Source organism: Aplysia californica, unplaced genomic scaffold, assembly GCF_000002075.1.
Source record: "Aplysia californica isolate F4 #8 unplaced genomic scaffold, AplCal3.0 scaffold00160, whole genome shotgun sequence".
NCBI lineage: Eukaryota > Metazoa > Mollusca > Gastropoda > Aplysiida > Aplysiidae > Aplysia > Aplysia californica.
Window position 1 is genome coordinate 699,720 of NW_004797430.1, and position 18,289 is coordinate 718,008.

The window sequence follows — 18,289 nt, forward strand, 5'->3', positions numbered from 1 at the left end:
TAAAAAATTCTTGGGTAGACGCACAGACACCATTCGGCACGTCCAGAGGCCGGATGGAACCACAGCTGAAACACAAGTAGACATCGCAAACACAATAGCTACATCTCTCGCCAATAACTCATCCCAAGCAAACTACAACACCACCTTTTAAAATATCAAAACTAACAGAGAACAACAACACCTAAACTTCCACCCAAACAACACTGAAACCTATAAACGCAGACTTCACAATAGACGAACTAACATCGAGCATCTTGAACCTGGGCAATACAGCCCCGGGACCGATGACATCCACAACCATATCAGTAGACACCTACCCTCAGAAACACTTACACTCCTACTAGACATATACAACGACATGTGGCGGTCGCACTCCTTTCCGGAGTCTTGGCTTCTCGCCACTGTCATTCCAGTACCCAAACCAAACAAAGACCACACACACCCATCCAATTACAGACTAATAGTACTAACGAGCTGTCTGTGCAAACTTAATGAAAAAATGATCCACAGGCGACTCATGTGGTTTCTGGAAACGACGGGCTCGCTGAGCGGTCTCCACTGCGGATTCAGGAAAACTCGATCCACTCTGGATCACCTGGTCCGCCTGGAGACCTTTATACGCGGAACGTTCGCTGAAGGAGGCCACATGATCGCCATCTTTTTCGACCTAGAAAAAGCCTTCGACACAACCTGGAAGTACGCCATTCTCAGACACCTGCACGCACTCGGCATACGCGGTCACCTCCCCGCCTTCATTGGCAATTTCGCGAGGAACCGTTCCTTCCAGGTTCGTGTCGGATCCTCCCTTTCAGACCCCCACCAACAGGAGGAAGGAGTCCCCCAGGGGAGCATCCTTTCTCCTCTCCTATTCGAAATCAAAATAGATTCCATCGTAAAAACCCTTCAAAACAGCATAGACAGCTCATTATACGTTGACGACTTTTTGATATGCTGCCGTTCGAAAATTCCTCATCTGATATCTATGGAAAGACAGCTGCACAAACTCGAAACGTGGGCAAATAATAACGGTTTCAAGTTCTCCCCGTCGAAAACGGTTGCAGTACACTTCTGCCGAACAGGCAGACGTGTGCTGCAGCCGGATTTGACACTATACGGAGAAAGGATTCCTGTCCAGGACCAAGCTCGTTTCCTCGGCGTTATATTCGACAAAAAACTCACATTCATACCACACATCAAAGACCTTCGTGTGAGGTGCCAGAAGGCGCTAAACGTTTTGAAAATTCTATCGCATCCGGAGTGGGGCGGGGACTCAAAACACCTTCTCCACTTGTACATCTCCCTTGTCCGGTCCAGGCTTGACTACGGCTGTCAAGTCTACGGATCGGCAAAACCACACATCCTGAAAATGCTAGACCCAGTATAAAACCAAGGATTCCGCCTCGCTCTGGGGGCTTTCCGCACTTCTTCGGTGGAGAGCCTCCAGGCCAAGGCAAACATACCACTACTCTCACTAAGACGCACACAACTCTCACTACAATACGCAATTAAACAGAGCTCAACACCGGAAAATCCAGCGCACAACTGCATTTTTAAAACAAACCCAGAAACCATAAACAAATTCCAAAACAACGAAAAACTCATCAAACCCTTAGGCCTCAGAATCCTTGAGGACCTCAAAAACTTAAACTTTTCCAAACAAGACATCCAACAATTTCTTTTCCCCGACCTGCCTCCGTGGCACCTCACCAAGGCAAAAGTAGACTTACTGCTGACCACACACAACAAAGAAAGCACAAACATCACAACTTTTAAAGCAGAATACAAAAAAACTAATAGATAAATACCCCGGTGCGGAGCTCATCTTCACGGATGGCTCCAAAAATTTAAAACATGAAGTGGGCGCCGCACCCCTATCTCCAGACAATACACACCAAAGGAGACTCCATCCTGAAGCCTCCATTTTCTCTGCGGGGGCCACTGCCATTGACATGACACTAGACTCCGTAGAAAATTCTCCTAACAAATCTTTCCTTATCCTTTCTACACACTCCTACATCCAAAAATAGCTAGGCTACAACAGAAAATTCATACACTATCCGAAACAGGAAAAAATATCATGTTCGCATGGATACCTAGCCATTTGGGCAACCGAGGAAACGAGCAGGTAGACGACCTGGCCAAGAAAGCCTCATCCCTTCTGTTGGGATCAACGACAAACACTCCCCCACAGACTGACTTTAGAAATAAAGTCCAAAAGTACACCACTGGGAAAAACAGAAAAATAATAAACTGTATACTATAAAACCCAAACTGGAACAGCGAAATCCTTCGGACCTCTCCAGAAGAGACGAAGTCATTTTTACTCGATTGGGCATCGGACACACGGCCCTGACCCACACATACCTCCTACAGGGAGATGAGAAGCCGTTCTGTGTTGGATGCGACACAGATTTTACAATTAGACACATCTTAACCGAATGTCTGGACTTTGGAGAGATCCGAAGGGAATATTATAAATGCAAGAAAATGCAAGACATTTTTTCCGTCGTTGGTCCGAGCAGAATTTTGAATTTTATGAAGGCCTTTGGCCTTTATGGCAAATTGTAAAGTGAAATCGTACTATTAAAATTTTTTATTGTTATTCATAAGAGTTGCTTTAAATTGAAAATACATTTACACCGAATTTTCATATTTTAGCATTTTAAAGTCTAATAGTTAACCAACCGTGCTGTGAACTTTCGCGAATGTAAACAACTTGTGTTTCGCGCGCTCATATGACCTTATGCAGTTGCGAGCGCCGTAAAACCCTATACTACTAACTAAGGCTTTTCGCTGTTTCATACAAAAGTCGTTCTCACGCAGTCTCGGGTTCTAACCCTAAGGAAATAAATACATCGCGCTAAAAAAGTTTCTAAAACAATATATGTATGAAGTAATGAAAGACACGTAGGTCTAATACTTAAAGGGTATGGCAACAACAACAAAAATCTGCAAATTTGACCCTAGTGTCCATTTTTGGCCAATATCTCCGTGTGCGGATTGCGAGAAGTAACTCATTTTGTCAGCACGCCTTACATAATATAATATTACATTATCGAGTATCTGTCCGTCAACGGGGACGCTGTATAACCATCAGCCGGAGTTAGCACTGACAGGCAGGGTCGAGGCAGGCCGCCTCCTTTATATTAGTTTTAAATGTGTCAATGGGGGCGTAAAACATGATTGTACAATCTTACATCCAAAGCACTAAACCCTCTTAACTTGCAAGGAACTGTCGTTACAGACTGAAGTGGGCAACCCACCCTACAATGTCATCGCTGCCGTAGTCTCCTTCATTTGGATAGTCAACATCATCTTCCTCTCGTGGCTGTTCTGCGGACGAGACAACGTCATGAAGATTCCACCTGAGATTGGTGAGTTGGTCGCCCCCCAAAAACGCCTATGCAGAAAAAAAAGGTTCATCACATTTATTGCAGTGAACGGTGTTCGTGATTATCTTTGCCGTCTTCGTTGTGGTGCTAGTCGCTCTTGTGGTCGTCAATGTTGTTGTTGTTGTTGTTGTTGTTGTTGTTGTTGTTGTTGTTGTTGTTGTTGTTTACAACATCAAAGTCTACCCGATTTGGAAAAAAGGAAAACTCTCTCAGAGACAGAAAAAAAGTCTAAATAACCGGATTGGCTTTTTCATGCGCAGCAACTATTTTCTGCAAATATCAGATCGGCCCAGCGCCCTTTCCATCTTGTAATTGTGGTTCAGCTTGCCTTCTTTTTGCTCGCAGCATATCTTCTGAAATCACTTCTTCTTTTCTTTCAAACATTCATCGTCCTTATCTCTTCTCCGTCTTTTCTTTGAAACATACTCTCTCGTAATACTTCTAATCTTCGGTTCTTATTATGCCGTAAAACTTTTGCTAATCTTAATCCAAAATGTCCTTACTGATTTGTAATAATCTTAAGTATTTCTCTTGTCTACGCAAGTTCTCATTTTTACGGCCTTGTGTTAGCATTGGAAACCAGATCACACAATAGAGCTGTCGTGCATGGTTGGCTCGTGCTCTGGTGTGGTTTGCTCCTTTTTTCCCTATCAATATCTGTCGCCTTTATCTTTCCTCCTTTTATGTGTATGTTATTATCTAGTAACGCCTTTAATGTTCAGCACTTATATGACTTACCTGTGTTTCAAGTTCCATAAAACTCTTACTAAAACTAAAGAGAGTTGTCGAACTGAAAGGAGTTGAGGATGTAGAAGAATGTTATTATGTTGGTGACCTCTGTATATGGCAATGTCTATTATCTGGAAACCATGTAAGCAGCCAAAATCTGCATCGAAATAATACAAGCAAACGGAATACAGGCAAACAGAGGCATAAGGGGCTGTTCAAATATAATCTTACACTTTTTTGGGGACTTTTTGACCCCCACCCCTTTCTTACACTTTTCTTACATTTGCCCTTACCCCCCCCCCCCCCCCCCCCCCCGTAATATTATATAGTTCGCTTATAATGATAAAAATAATATGACATTTATATCGCGCAAATCAGTAGAACAATCATTGTTCTATGCACATTGCATAATATTCATGAAAAACATGTATACACATACATGCACATAATATATGCACTAAACAATAATAGGCTTCACGACATGGTGGGATCAAGCGTTCGTCAGTTTTGATTTTGAGGCATACAGAGTTATTGCTATCATCTTAAACCCTGTCCATTTGTCTGCCTTTTGATGAAAACAATATTCATCTATGCTGAATAGAAGTCGAAATATTTGAGACTGAAAGAGGTGGGGTCACCTGATTTCAGAGGTAAATTTAGTGAGAAAACGGCCGTCAAAGTTTGATAACTTCAATAGCTTAAGAGCCTTTAAAACTGAAAAATCACAAATTTTGTGCATGTAATGAACATTTTTCAGTATGGACGTAAAAGTTGTTTAGCGCGAAAAAAAAATTCAATTAAAGTTCCCAAACCTACGGGAAAATGCCAGTTTTTTCACTTTCATCATTTTGACGAGCGCCTGATTTCATCACGCTGCCTCACAATTAGAGTAAATCATTCAAGGAAAATATTGCATACACACTCTTTCTTACTAAAGAATAGGAAAAATTGAGAATCATGTCTATGAAAAAAGCGCTTTAATTTAAAAAACCCAACAAGTTACAGTGGAATTCTGATAAAGTCAAAACCTCGGACAGAAAAAAGTGTTGACTTTGAGCAAGGTTGACTTTATCCATTGTACTACTGGCCATTGAAAATTGAAGATAACAGCCACAAAATTACAAAGTACCTGGTAATAAACAAGATGTAATCTCAATTTCAGGGAGTATATTCTGAAGTTATCACCGAAACAAGAGATAATGAAAGAACAAAGTACATACGTAATTGGGGGTGTGTACACCACTTGCTCAGGCGAAATATCTCTTCTTGAATGGAGTTCATCTTAGGATTTAGCCCCAAATTGTTGACTTTACGCAAGGTTAACACCCAAGCGGTTGGCTGTATCAGAAACACAATTACTTAAACTTAAACAAAGAAGGTAAGAAACGGGACTACAGTGAGGTGTGGACTGTAAGCAAGAGTTGACTTTAAGCAAGTTGACTTTATCAGGATTCCACTGTATCTTTGTTATTACTGGTCATTTATGCTGGAAAAAAACTGAAATTAGTTATCATCGACAAATGCAGAGTTCACCGTTATGTCAAAAATATTTTTTCACCTCACAAAAGTGTAATATTACATTAGTTTAAGACACCCCTCCCCCTTTCTTACACTTTTGTTACAGGAGCCAAAGACCCCCCCCCCCCCATCCCAGGCGTAAGATTATATTTGAACGGCCCCTAATTATGACATCCCCTGTATAGTAAAAAAAAATAAAAATATTAGAGACTTAATAGCAACTGGCATTGAGGAATATATCAGTTCTGGTCTTTTTCTCCCCCTAATCACCAAACGACAAATATTTTGTCGAATGATCCTCTCTTTTCACAAACTAAAATCGAATCACTTCGAGGACAAGCCTACTCTGGTCCTCCTGGGGTCACTCATAGTTCAGAATGAGGTTTTGCTTCCTTCCCTCTTTTCTTTCTTCCTTCCTCCCTTCCTTCCTTCCTTCCTCCTTTCCTTCCTTCCTTCCTTCCTTCCTTCCTTCCTTCCTTCCTTCCTTCCTTCCTTCCTTTCTTTCTTTCTTTTTTTTCTTTCTTTCTTGGCGTTGTCAGTAAACTGCAGAATGTAGCTCTCCAACAATGACCGTCATTTTGTTCTATTTGCTGTTTTCCGTATCCAGGTTGTTCCCGTCTCCTCTCTGATACCATCATCTTTTTGGTCTTCCTTTTGATCGTTTTCCTGTTCTTGGCCTCCATCAGTGAAGCTACATGTATTTGTCCATCTGTTATCCTTCATTCTACCGATGTGACAAGCCCATTTCCAGCTCACAAGATACCAAACTTAAATTTTGGCTTTACTAAGACGTCGTTTGAGGAACTTTCTGATATTGAATTAATATTTAACAGCTAGGTAAATGTAATCGGTGGGAGATTGGCGGGTGCTCTGGTGTGGTTTGCTTCTTCTTTCCTATGAGACATCTACCGTCCTTATCTCCCCTTCTTCTTTTTTATGTTTGTCACTCTCTTGCAACACCTCTAATCTTCTGGCGCTCTTATGACCTTATGCAGTTGCGAGCGCCGTAAAACTCCAACAAAAACAAAATGTAACCCGATATCATAACTCTTCTTGCCAGAGGACCGAATTCTTCTTTCGGGCCCCAAGCACACAAAAACCGAGCAGAGACAGCCTGGAACGGATTTTTGCGGTGACTGCGAAGACTTGGCTCTTAAAGTCGACAAAAAAGTGGAAGCAAATGCGTCTGTAACGAGAAACAGACACGAAGGTGTTGGAATCTGTCAAAGGGCAACTCGTGGCTTTCCTTTCAGCGGTCTACGAGACTCGCATCGCCGTTCAGATCGCCACACTCTGAAAACTACCGCACGGCAGTCGCCCATCAGTGCAAGGAATAGCCAGTCGAGCCGCCTCTTCACCAAATCGTCCCTAAGAGAAGAGAAGAAAGGCTTGTCCATTTCGCAACGCTTGCATTATGGCGGAACAGGGACACGTCTGTCCAGTCAGTCATGGTACCAGCCCCGCGATCCGTACCCGGAACTCAAGTTTTCGACTTGCCCAGAGCGTCAACATGTGAGAACCCCCCAGCTTCAACAACCCGTTCTGGCCTCTCCTGTGACTCATGTCGCTCCTGTAACTTCTGGAAAAGAACCATTGGTCAATCAAGAGGAAGAGGAATGTACATTCCAGAAGAAACGTATTATCCTGTCAGGAGAATCATCGAAAGAAGAAGAGCAAGTAAAGAAAGAAAGAGACGATGCTGTCCAGAAGGAGGTGAAGAAGCTACAGAGGGAAGTGTCTGAGATGAAACAGGACGTGGAGGAGTTTAAACAGGATAAACAAAAGAAAGAGAGCCCTTCCCATGTACCCATAGCGGGAGACGTGCCCATGGAAGGGCAGGCCGCTGTATCAGAAGCAAAAAGCCTGCCGAACCACAATTTGTCACAGCAAATGTCACCACACGCCGGTTCGATACTTCGACATCGCAAGCCCAACAAGAATAAGTAAGTGGTGGTTCTACTACAATGTACATGTATTTCTCTCACGACGAAATAACAGCTAGAATATGCCCCACAATCTTTTGTCTAGTTTAATAATGTTACCTTAAATCACTTAGCCTTTTGGCAAATTTACACGTTTTCCATTCTACTAGTATGAAGTTAACACAGACAAACTTATGCTCATTTACCGTTAGCATAATAGCAGATGCGTGTTCACAGGTAACAGCTGGGAGCCGTTACCTATCTTTAATAATTATAAAACTACTAACTGGGCCCCCGTTCGATGAACGGATTGAGACAGAAGGATGTTGATTGTTCCCAGTAGCAAGAAAAAGAATTTGACAAAGGAGTCCAGAAAAAGCGTTGATGGGCATCAAACGAAAGGATCATAGTCGAATTTAGCACCAAGTAAAAAACGAAAACATGAGGCTAAATCTATTATATGGGTCGCACACTTATAACAGTTTTCAGTATTGCGCGACTGTGCGTGATAGTATCGAACGGAAGTAGGCTACGACTTGAAATAAACAAACCTGGCGGATTTTCTAAAATTACAGAGACAGAAGCGTCGGCCTACAAAAGCGATCTGCGAAATAAAGAAATTTAACTTTTTACAGCAAAACTGTCTCAAAACTGAAAAAAACCCCGAAGGGCATCATGATCTGGAGAATATTTTAAAGAATCTTTTGTCGAAAACCGCATGTCGATCGATGCAACCATTAAAAAAGCCTTTTGAATAGCAAAATTCGGCCACCACAAATAGATAATAGATACAGGCTGCCAGACTGTTCTTCCCCCTATGCCCAACCGACAGTTGACTCCGATAGAAATTCCTTTCAGGGTAATTTAGTTTAAGACTTTGCTCTGGTGTTGGTAGAACGATCCATTTTGGAAGTGCTGAGGTGAGCTAGAATTGGAATAAGACGGATACATGGGCGCTACTCAGTGGCGACAGGGTGTGTTCGTAATACTTGTATGACCTTAAGCGTTCCATACACGATCAATTATATTGTGCAATCCTGGTTGCTCAATATAATTGATAGTTTTTAGGTTGCACACGCACATCTTAATATAATTGACAATTAATTGCGCAAATCAGGCTCATTTTGATCTTGTAACACGCTGAGACAAGATGGGTGATTTCGACTACGCTGTCGCTGTGGCTGTTGCTCTTGCTACTGAATACGAAGATGATTTACCAATTTAAGTAAAGGTGGGAAATGACCAAAAGAATGGTTTCTTCAGCGTCCAAAATCGCAGCATATTTTTCGGAGTCAAGCACTTCCTTTAATTCATTGCGATAATTTGTTATGTGGACATTGATTTTTAAAATTTTTTTTACATTTTCCCTTGTATAGCTTTGGTACTTTTCCTCGAATCTTTAAAATCAATACGCCGTAAGATACATCTTTCTTTTGTTTGTTGCTGTAATCGTCACACTTCAATTTCCATAAGGCTAGTAAACTTTTGTAAACCACGATACACTCCAACTGAAATGCCCTGTCTTCTTCTTTATCTGACACCCCAGACACGATGACGGAACGAAATCTGGAAGAAAAATGATTATTGCACAATTTAATTGACGGTCGCCACACTCAGTCAATTAAATTATGTAAGCAAGTAGACTTGCTCTATTAATTAATATCGAACTGATTTTGATTGACTCCAAACAAATGCGCAAGTCGTCAATATAGCCCATACACGGCCTATTTAATTGTCAATTCCGAGTATTGACAATTAGACTGCACAATATACCGTAATTGATCGTGTATGGTCAGCTTAAGAGCATGCATCAGATTACCATTGAGTTACAATCAGAATACTGAGTATGTATCTAACATAACATTATTATTGTCTATATTACTGTTCATTTATATTATGCATATGACAGTAAGCCTGTTTGTGAGTGTAAGCATACACAGCGTGTGTGGGCATGTTTGTGTGTGTGTGTGTGTGTGTGTGTGTGTGTGTGTGTGTGTGTGTGTGTGTACGTGCGAATGTGTGTTTATGTGTGTATGTGTGTACGTGGTGAAACACCAAACCAATGTGCCTGGATATGGACAATAAAGATGAATCTTATCTTATCTTATTTCTAAAATAAAATTAGCTATAATAAACTATCTTCCCCAAATGTGCTGTCGTGCATATATGGGTTGTGCGCTTAACTTGAATAGGCATCAGATTTTTATTTTACACCTTCCAATTTCTAACCTTTAAATCTAATCCCGTGGGTGGTTGGCGGGTGCTCTGGTGTGGTTTGCTTCTTCTTTACTATCAAACATCTATCGTCCTTATCTCCCCTTCTTCTTTTTTATGTTTGTTACTTTCTTGTAACACCTCTAATCTTCTGGCGCCCATATGACCTTATGCAGTTGCGAGCGCCGTAAAACCCTCTAATTAATTTTTTTTTTTTTAAATCTGATCATTGATCAAAACCAAGCCGTGCTGTGAACTGTTGGGAATATATCCAACATGTGTTCTTCGCGCTCACATTGCGAGTGAAGTAAAACTCTTACTAAACTAAACTATAAGACCTTAGATCTACTTCCAATCTGTTTCATAGCAGATCACAGATTTCATTTCTGTAATACTAACAACGTCCTCAGCTGTCTCGAAGATAGTCTTTGGATAATGTATTTGTATTGCATTTCATTCATTCATGAAGTGCCAGATCGGCGTCTAACATCGGCGATCTATCTTGGTGCGCCATTTGTCCCTTAACTCGGATGCTCTCAAAAAGATATATAAGCAGGGGCGGTTTGTTGACTGGTGCGGTCAGATTTTTGTCAACTGAACTGTTGACTAGAGATTTATTGCTGATGACGATTTCCATTCAGTTTTAAGTAAATCCAAACAAACATGTATCAACATTCAAAAACATCTTGCCGATTTGAAGGCACTCAAATAGACAAGTGGGATTCACTGCTGTTTTGTCCCGACATAACCTCATTCCTTCACGTTTGTTATCGCGCCGGCTCGTAACTTTAAATCGTCTCCCGTCAAACCGTCACGTCGCGGAACTTCGCACTACGTACGAGGCCAAACACACGGCGGTGGACAAATCCATCTTCAGCCCACAGAAAGATTAGAATATCCCTTAATTGCCAGATTGGCCTCTTTGTAGCTTACAAAATTAAGAATGAGACTGTCTTGAGCAGCACAGACATATGTATTATTTTACCAGCAAAACATGTATTTATCATTCAGCCTTTCCCTAACTACTATCAGTGTATCAGAACATTTATTGTCAGCATGGCACTACTCTTTTTGGTTTATTGACTTTTTAACCACCTATAGCTCCTGTTTGGCATTTACTCATCGTTTTGTCCCCTCTAATAACTTACCTGGCCCTTAGGAGTCTGACCGGCGAAAGAAGGAATCGTCTAGTGAAGATATACAAGGAAAATTTTAACGAGGAGCGACAGACACTCGGCTGTCAGAGTCTGGACCGAAACCCCCCTCCCTTCCCTCCCCTTTTCAACCCTCACCCCAGCTAGACACCAAGTTCTATAATTAGCATTTGACACACTTCCCCACTTTGTTACAACACAGTATTCAGTGTTCAGTTCTGAGAACTGAGAAGTGCGATGAAGTACATTTGATGATATAATGATCGGAATAGTGTGCTTTGTCCAGCTTTGTATAGCATCTGATTGTAGACTTGATCTGCTTGGGACAACGTCACTGGTACAGTAGCAATTGACTTTTTGTCATCATACAGGACAGTTCTTATTACATATATTTAACGGGTTCAGTGCACGTCGATATTTTGTGTGGGGGTGTAGAAAGTACGAGTAAAGTACTGTACTGGAGGCCAGGACCAGCTGTTTATTGCTTCTCACTTTCTGTTTGTTTTCTAGCTTAGACTCAAGTAGTGTGTTTCTTTTTCTGTGCCGATCAAGTGAGTTTCTATTAATCTCAGTAACTTCCATCTTACATTATTCATAATATTGTTTCTTGACGCTACCGCATATTTTAGCACTTTCACTTTATTACAATGTTTACTGCGGTGTGTGTGTGTGTGTGTGTGTGTGTGAGTGGGAAAGGGGGTGGGGATGGTGAAAGTAGGGGTATAAAATAAGGAGAGAGAGAGAGAGAGAGAGAGAGAGAGAGAGAGAGAGAGAGAGAGAGAGAGAGAGAGAGAGAGAGCATGAGTGTGTGCGTGTGTGTGTGTGTGTGTGTGTGTGTGTGTGTGTGTGTGTGTGTGTGTGTTGTGAAGGAAGGGGGTGGGGGGAGGAAAAATAGTCGACGTGAATGACCGCCGGTCAGTTCTATAAATCACGAGCCGCCATTGTATATAGGTATCATTATCTGTATTGATTGCCAAATTGTATTTCCTGCTTGAGGGACGAAGTCCAACTTAAGAGTATTTTTGCATTCGTCTTCCTACGCTTAGCAAACATTATTGTCATTCTACCTTTTTTAAAAATCTGCAGACATTGTTCACAACACGACGTAAAAGAGAAACACGATGTAAAAGAGACGACCAGGTTGACCCCCACCGTTGACTGGCATGTGTACGACATAAGAAGCTTTGCTACAATACCAGAGAGGGTTCTGGAGGTCATGACCTGCCCACGAAGCGATGACTGTGGCCATGACCATTCACGCTACAGAGTGGTGGGATGCAAAATCTACGTCAGCCCGGAATTTGCGGTGGAGGATCCGAACAATAAAGACGGCTGCGCTCAGGTTACTGAACTAAATAATGAAATACTAAAAGATATTCAGGGCAAGACATCTGAGGTTAAAACCTCCGAGAATTGCGTTCTAAATAAGAACAAACCTTCGTCCATGCAAGACACAAGTTCAAAAGGCTCCAAAGCTTCACAAAGTGTGAAACACTTTCCAAAAAGGAAGCCAAAACAGCCTGCCACAGGTGCATCTCTCTTGACTTTTGAAAAACAAACTACTTCTTCTGAGAACCTGCCCGATGGGTGTGTAAACTTCACGAAGTCATTGTCTTCCATTGAAGAAAAGATATGGGATGATAAGAAGAACCAAGCTTCGTTAAGAAAGAGACACTACACGAATAAAGCTATGAATACAGATCAAAACAAAGTATATTCCTCTCAAATGCCTGCTGATCTCCGAATCACCAAATCTCAAAAAAAGGAAATGCATGAAATGTGGACTCAAATGTCCCTTTCTAGTGTTGCAAAAGACGAGACGGCGCCGAATGTATTAGACACGTCAACACAAGTCAGCTTGTTCCAAGAGAAAAAGCCACTCACCATTATAGCACAAGGAAAACACAACAGCCCACCATGTCCTGCAACTGAAAGGAAACGAGAGCGAAAGGAAGCAGCCTCTAAACACTGCGAGTACGACATGAAGATTCGCGCAGAGAGGGACGGGACTCAGGCAGCAGACAAAAACAAAGCAAGTGTGATACACTCGGAAGTTCACATTTCCACCTCCCATCATATATCATCTCCATCTTTTAACGCTATCTCTCAATTCACCAAACGCTACACACACACGTACCCTGTGGTCAGCCAGAATCACCGCCCCGTGCTGTCACCAGGCGGTATGAGTGGAGAGCCCGTGAACAAAATAGAGATGACCCCATTGCACGTTAGTCCCGTAGTTCAGAAAGAGCAGAAGATGCCACCACCGCCGACAGGGTATCACATCAGAAATGACTTTAGCACTTCAGAAACAACCATGGAGGTACTGAAGATAAAGCAAAAGAAAGACAAGAAGAATCCATTTCGGGAGGACAGTCCAGTCAAAAGTCCCCCGAGAAAGAAAAACCGGCAGAAAAAAGGCCTGGAGGAAGAGAGAGGAATCTCTCGAAGCCAGTTGTATGCTATGTCGGCGCGCAAACCCTCTGCATCTAGTGGGAAAAGTCCTCCGGTTGGTTCTCAAAGCACAATCCTGTCAACGGAAAAAGAAAAGGAGGGTAGGGCGAACAGGGAAAGAACAAACAAATTCCTGATTATAGGTAAACTGAATTATTTGAGATCCGGAGGTAGCGATCGTAGAGAAACTATGGTTCCAAGACATGTTCCATTCCTGAAATATGCTGACGACAAAGCTGACAAATCAAACGTGAATCAGGATATCCGATGTGTGCCCTCAGGAAGATCTAGGAAACATTGCCATACCTTTAGGTTGTGCAATACTAGCCGCTCAGCTCACGAACAAGCAAAGAAACTAAGGCGACGGTCAAAGTACGAGAAGAAAGCAGCAAGTCCTAAAAAGACTTCCCGCTACTTCCCCCTATCCAAAAACTCCATCTTATACTATTACAAGCCACTGTCTCCAAACGTTAAGAGTAACAAGACCCCTCGTCATTCCCAACGCAGACACCACAGTTCTTCAGCACAGACAAGACACGGAAACAAAAACCTAAATCACAATGCATTCACTGCTTACGGTAAAGCCAGAGGTTACACACCATCTTGGCGCTTTTCTAAACTCCCACTCCATGCCATTATCAGTTGTAACAAAATCTCGCCAATCTGCGGTCTGAATACGAACACAAATGCTGGAGGGTCTGAGGAGGCAACAGCTGAAATTGATGCTGTTCCACAGGTAGAAGTAAATAAACCAGTGGAAAATGCTGTATGTCTGGAGGAATGTGAACAGTTGGCTTCCGCGGCAAAGACTGTAGAAGATGAGTCTGATGTTGTCGTTTTCACATTTCACGAGTCTGCAGATTTAGAGCCACAAGACCCTGCCCACTCTAGTTCCCCTACTCTTGGTGCAAAGACATTGGTGGTAGAAGGCAGGCAAACAACCCTAGAGGAAAACAAACAGGACACAGTAGAGGGCAGTGCAGCCAGCACTGAGTTACCTCTTATCAAAGATGAAAGCATCGAAAGTGGATTGTCTGAAGAAACAGAACAAAAGTCCAAGAAAGACGCAATACAGAAACAGTTTGTAAAAAACAAAAAGAAGACAAAGACGTCCGAAACATTATTTATTAAATTTGAGAGCAGTGTATCCAAAAAGTTTACAACGACCACTGTAATCAAAGACGCCAGAAAGACCTCATCGGGCCACAACCCCCCCGGGGCCACTCAGTCCAAGTCAGACCACAGACAACAAAGCTATCAGTCAGAGTCAAAGACTGGCATGAACAATCTAGACAAAAGTCAAGCCGCAGTTCCTGCCAACGCGTCCCCTCTTCGGCACTCTAAAATTCTGAAGTTTCCAGACGGGCCACTGAACATTGCAGATGTAACAGATAAGCCTGTTCTGGTTGGTGAAGTGCCGGAGATGCACAAAACGGAAACTGAGCCAGACCTCATTCCATTAAATGACCTCTGTAACAGTGGTAAACAGGACCTCCAGACAGAACCCCCGGCGGGAGGAAAAAATTTACCTGCAGTAAAGCGTATCGTGAGAAGCGTGCAACTCGAAACCAAACCAATACCTAGTCCAGTCGGTCGTTCAAACACAGACAGCCGAAATGAGCCTGAAGCTAATGCTACGACTAAATTTGTGAAAGACGAACAGTCTAAACCTGCATCTCTGACATCCTCTGGTCAAACTAGAGGGAAATCTGGTTCGTCAGGGCAAAACATATTTGTGCCCAACTCCGACACATACGATCTACCAAAACAGGTGAGTATTCCCAGTGAAACAATGAGAGGAGATACGCCTGAAGATGAAATGAAGTGGGAAAATAATCAGGGAGAGAAACAAGAGGAGAAGAGCCAGATAGAAAGTACATCGAAAAAAATTAGACCAGTTAAATCAGATGCTAAAAACTCTGGTGGTCAACACCGAGGGTCGAAAAAAGAGAAAACAAAAGGTCATAAAAAATCTGGAAAGAAAAGAGCCCAGATTCCCAGTACTGGGGTGAGGTGCAGGTTGCGTTTTGCTAAAACTAAGGACAAGAAAGCTTTCAGTGACACGGAGGAGTCCGGTGCAGTTCAAAGTGACACGAAGAAGACAAAGAGCATGAAACACGCAGAGAAAGAAAAGAAAAAAAAAGGGATAATCAGAATCCCGTCGGCAAGTTATGATGGGTCTCGGGTCGCCAGTCAGACAACAGTAAAAAAGACTACGTCTTTGTCCTTGGACAGAAAAACGCCAAGAAGCAGATCAGGGAGTCCAGCTAATTATCCACTCCTAAGCAGGTCTGCGAGTACGTCTCTATCTCCTCAAAGGAAGGACTTCCGCAGCCTTAGCGGTGCGCTAGTAGAGAAACATGGTGAAAAAGACAGGCCCTGTTTAGCTGATGAATGTGAAAGTAAAGCATATAAACAAGACTTTAGAAGACGTGCTAGTTCAGAAGATAGTTCTGCCAAGCCAGAATGGAAACGTGAGTGGAAGGTTCACCACCAGGACGAAGAGCGTGCTCCTTCCCCATGCCGAAAGCCAAGTCGAGAGAGCAGAGACCGCCAGCTGAGCCCGGACAAGAACTTGGATGAGGGAGAAGCTGCTCTCAGATCTGCCCACTCTTCACCCGCATGTGCAGAAGCAGAGGATCTAGCAGCAACTGTTGCCGCCCAAGCTCTTTCAAACGCTAACAGTAAAAAGCAAAAGAAAAGTAATTCCGATCTTAAAGAGGCAGAACTTGGCTGGAACAGTTCACCTATCTCAGATTGTCAAGAAAAGACATCTGTGCGAGCAAAGCCTAGGCCGCCCAAGAAAAAGCTGAAGTACAAGCTAGTCAAAGCGAAACCGAAGCAGCCACAATCCGATTTAAAGATCCCCTTAGATCTCGAAATGCCGTCTCCTCAACGCGACGTTTCTCCGTCTCTCAACATGAGAGAAGCTGGTGATAACGCGGAAAAAGCAAACAAAGATATGAAAAAATCCGAATTCACAGAGGCTGAAAAAATATTGCCTACGGAAGGAAGGGTGGTGCAGTTTTCGGACAGTGTCGAAACATTTGGAGCCAGTTCCACAGACGGTGCTGTAGGTGGACAAGATTTTGATGGAAGCCTCCAGAGAGACGAGGAGTCTTTTGTTTTTCCCATCAACTCACCACAAAATCCGAACTCCCAGATGCAGGCTCAGGATGCTTTCTGTAGTGACGTTGACGTTTCGGACGTCCAAAAAGTCACAGAACGGACCAAACCACCTCAAGTACAACCCCATCCTCTTCCTAAAAGAAAGATTCCCGTGTGGGTTCGGAATAAGAATAAAACAACTCAAAAGGAGGGAACAAAAATCAAGCGGAAACAGTCTCCCATTAGCGGGAAGGATCCAAAGCTTTCTTTCCACACGCGCTCCCATTTGGCTGGCACTACCCTTAGATATCACCTGTCCCCGAAAACTCCACCTCAGCAAGACAACACATCTGTGGTTTACAACACGAAGGTGAACAGTGCTTTCGAGCTGAAGCCACTTGATAAGTCCACAAGGAAGATTATCTCTGAGATCGGTTCTCCAGTTGACATCAAAGAGATCATCGAGGGCAGTTCAGTTGACGCCCCAGAACACCAGGGAAAGCGCCGCTCATTTTCTGGAATCTTGGCCACCAAATCTGCCCCGCACGTGGGAATCAAGAAGGCAAAGCAACTGGATTCGAAGGATTACGTTGAACCTTTTGCAGGGAGGCGTCCGAAGAGCGCGTTTGACAAAGCTGGTTTTGCGAGCAAGCGCCTAGCTCTGAAGAAACCTGATGGGTCGACAGAAGCTGGTGCGGTGCGGCTACCTTCAGCTGGAGAGACTACTGACGGAAACACAAGGTAGGACACTATTTCTTGTCTAATCTCATTCAGATATCTCTCGCGGTAAGTTAGCAATCTCTTTAAATTGTTTGTTAGGTTAACACGGATAAGGAGAAAGAGAGAGAGAGAGAGAGAGAGAGAGTGAGAGAGAGAGAGAGAGAGAGAGATGGGGGAGAGGGAAAGGAGAAGAAAAAGCCAATGAGTGAACAAGTGTTTAATGGAAACTTCTCCGACGCCAGAATGATGATAATAGTGTCCGTGGGAGTGTGAAGATTAAAAATCAATCACAATAATTGTATCAACTGTGAATAACTACATGGCATAGAATTGATGGTTAGAGGGCACCGTATGAGGTCCTAATAATTTTCTTTCCCTCTATTGTTTCTGTCTGCTCACTTTGCTTTCCCCACACAACATATCTACTGGATTCTTGATTTTGTTAAGACCATTGGTGTCTTATTTCAAGGTGTTTTGATTTAAAAGTGTTATTTGAAACTATAAATTGCTTGGGGGGGGGGGGGGGGGGGACTAAATTTTACCGTGTACTTGTATATTATTTTTAGATACTACAACAATTTTGACTCGCAAAGTAAATCTAAGTCATGCTACGACATAACGGGAAAATGACTATTTTATGTCCCGTGCGCTCTTATGACCAATATAAGTGTAAGTGCGAGCGCTGTCAAACTTTTTCTAAACAAACAACATCATGCTGGTGCATACTCTTAATGCAAGCTTCAACTATTCCCAGGGTGTTGACACGAAGAGAGGGAAGTCCCAAGGCACAGAGGAGCCCTCGACTCTCCCACTCCACAGATTTGGACCAGGCTGCCGGAATAAAGATCAAACCAGTGACCTTCTCAAAGAGCGTTCCTCACTGGAGCAGACCCCCTCGCCGGGATTTCAAAGGGACCAAAAAGGTGAGGAAAAACAGGGCCCCAAAGGCCGGCTAAATGGCTCTACTGGTATGATGTTCGCCTGTCAACTCGGAGATCCGTAGTTCGATCTCCGCCAGTGTCCGTTTCTGTTTCTCTACCTGATCTTAAAGTAGGTTGGATCGAGCTCCTAGTCTTCT

The 18,289-nt window shown here is 43.0% G+C and overlaps 1 protein-coding gene across 1 annotated transcript in view; it reads left to right on the forward strand.

Moving 5' to 3' along the window:
• The window catches only part of LOC101857332, a gene marked incomplete in the record, with an annotated part of 37,426 nt that overhangs the window by 15,299 nt on the left and 3,838 nt on the right, over nt 1–18,289 (forward strand). The window contains 4 exon segments of the mRNA XM_005097660.2: nt 3,245–3,374; nt 6,700–7,582; nt 12,016–17,232; nt 17,966–18,134. Coding sequence (XP_005097717.2) covers nt 3,245–3,374; nt 6,700–7,582; nt 12,016–17,232; nt 17,966–18,134 — 6,399 coding nt within the window.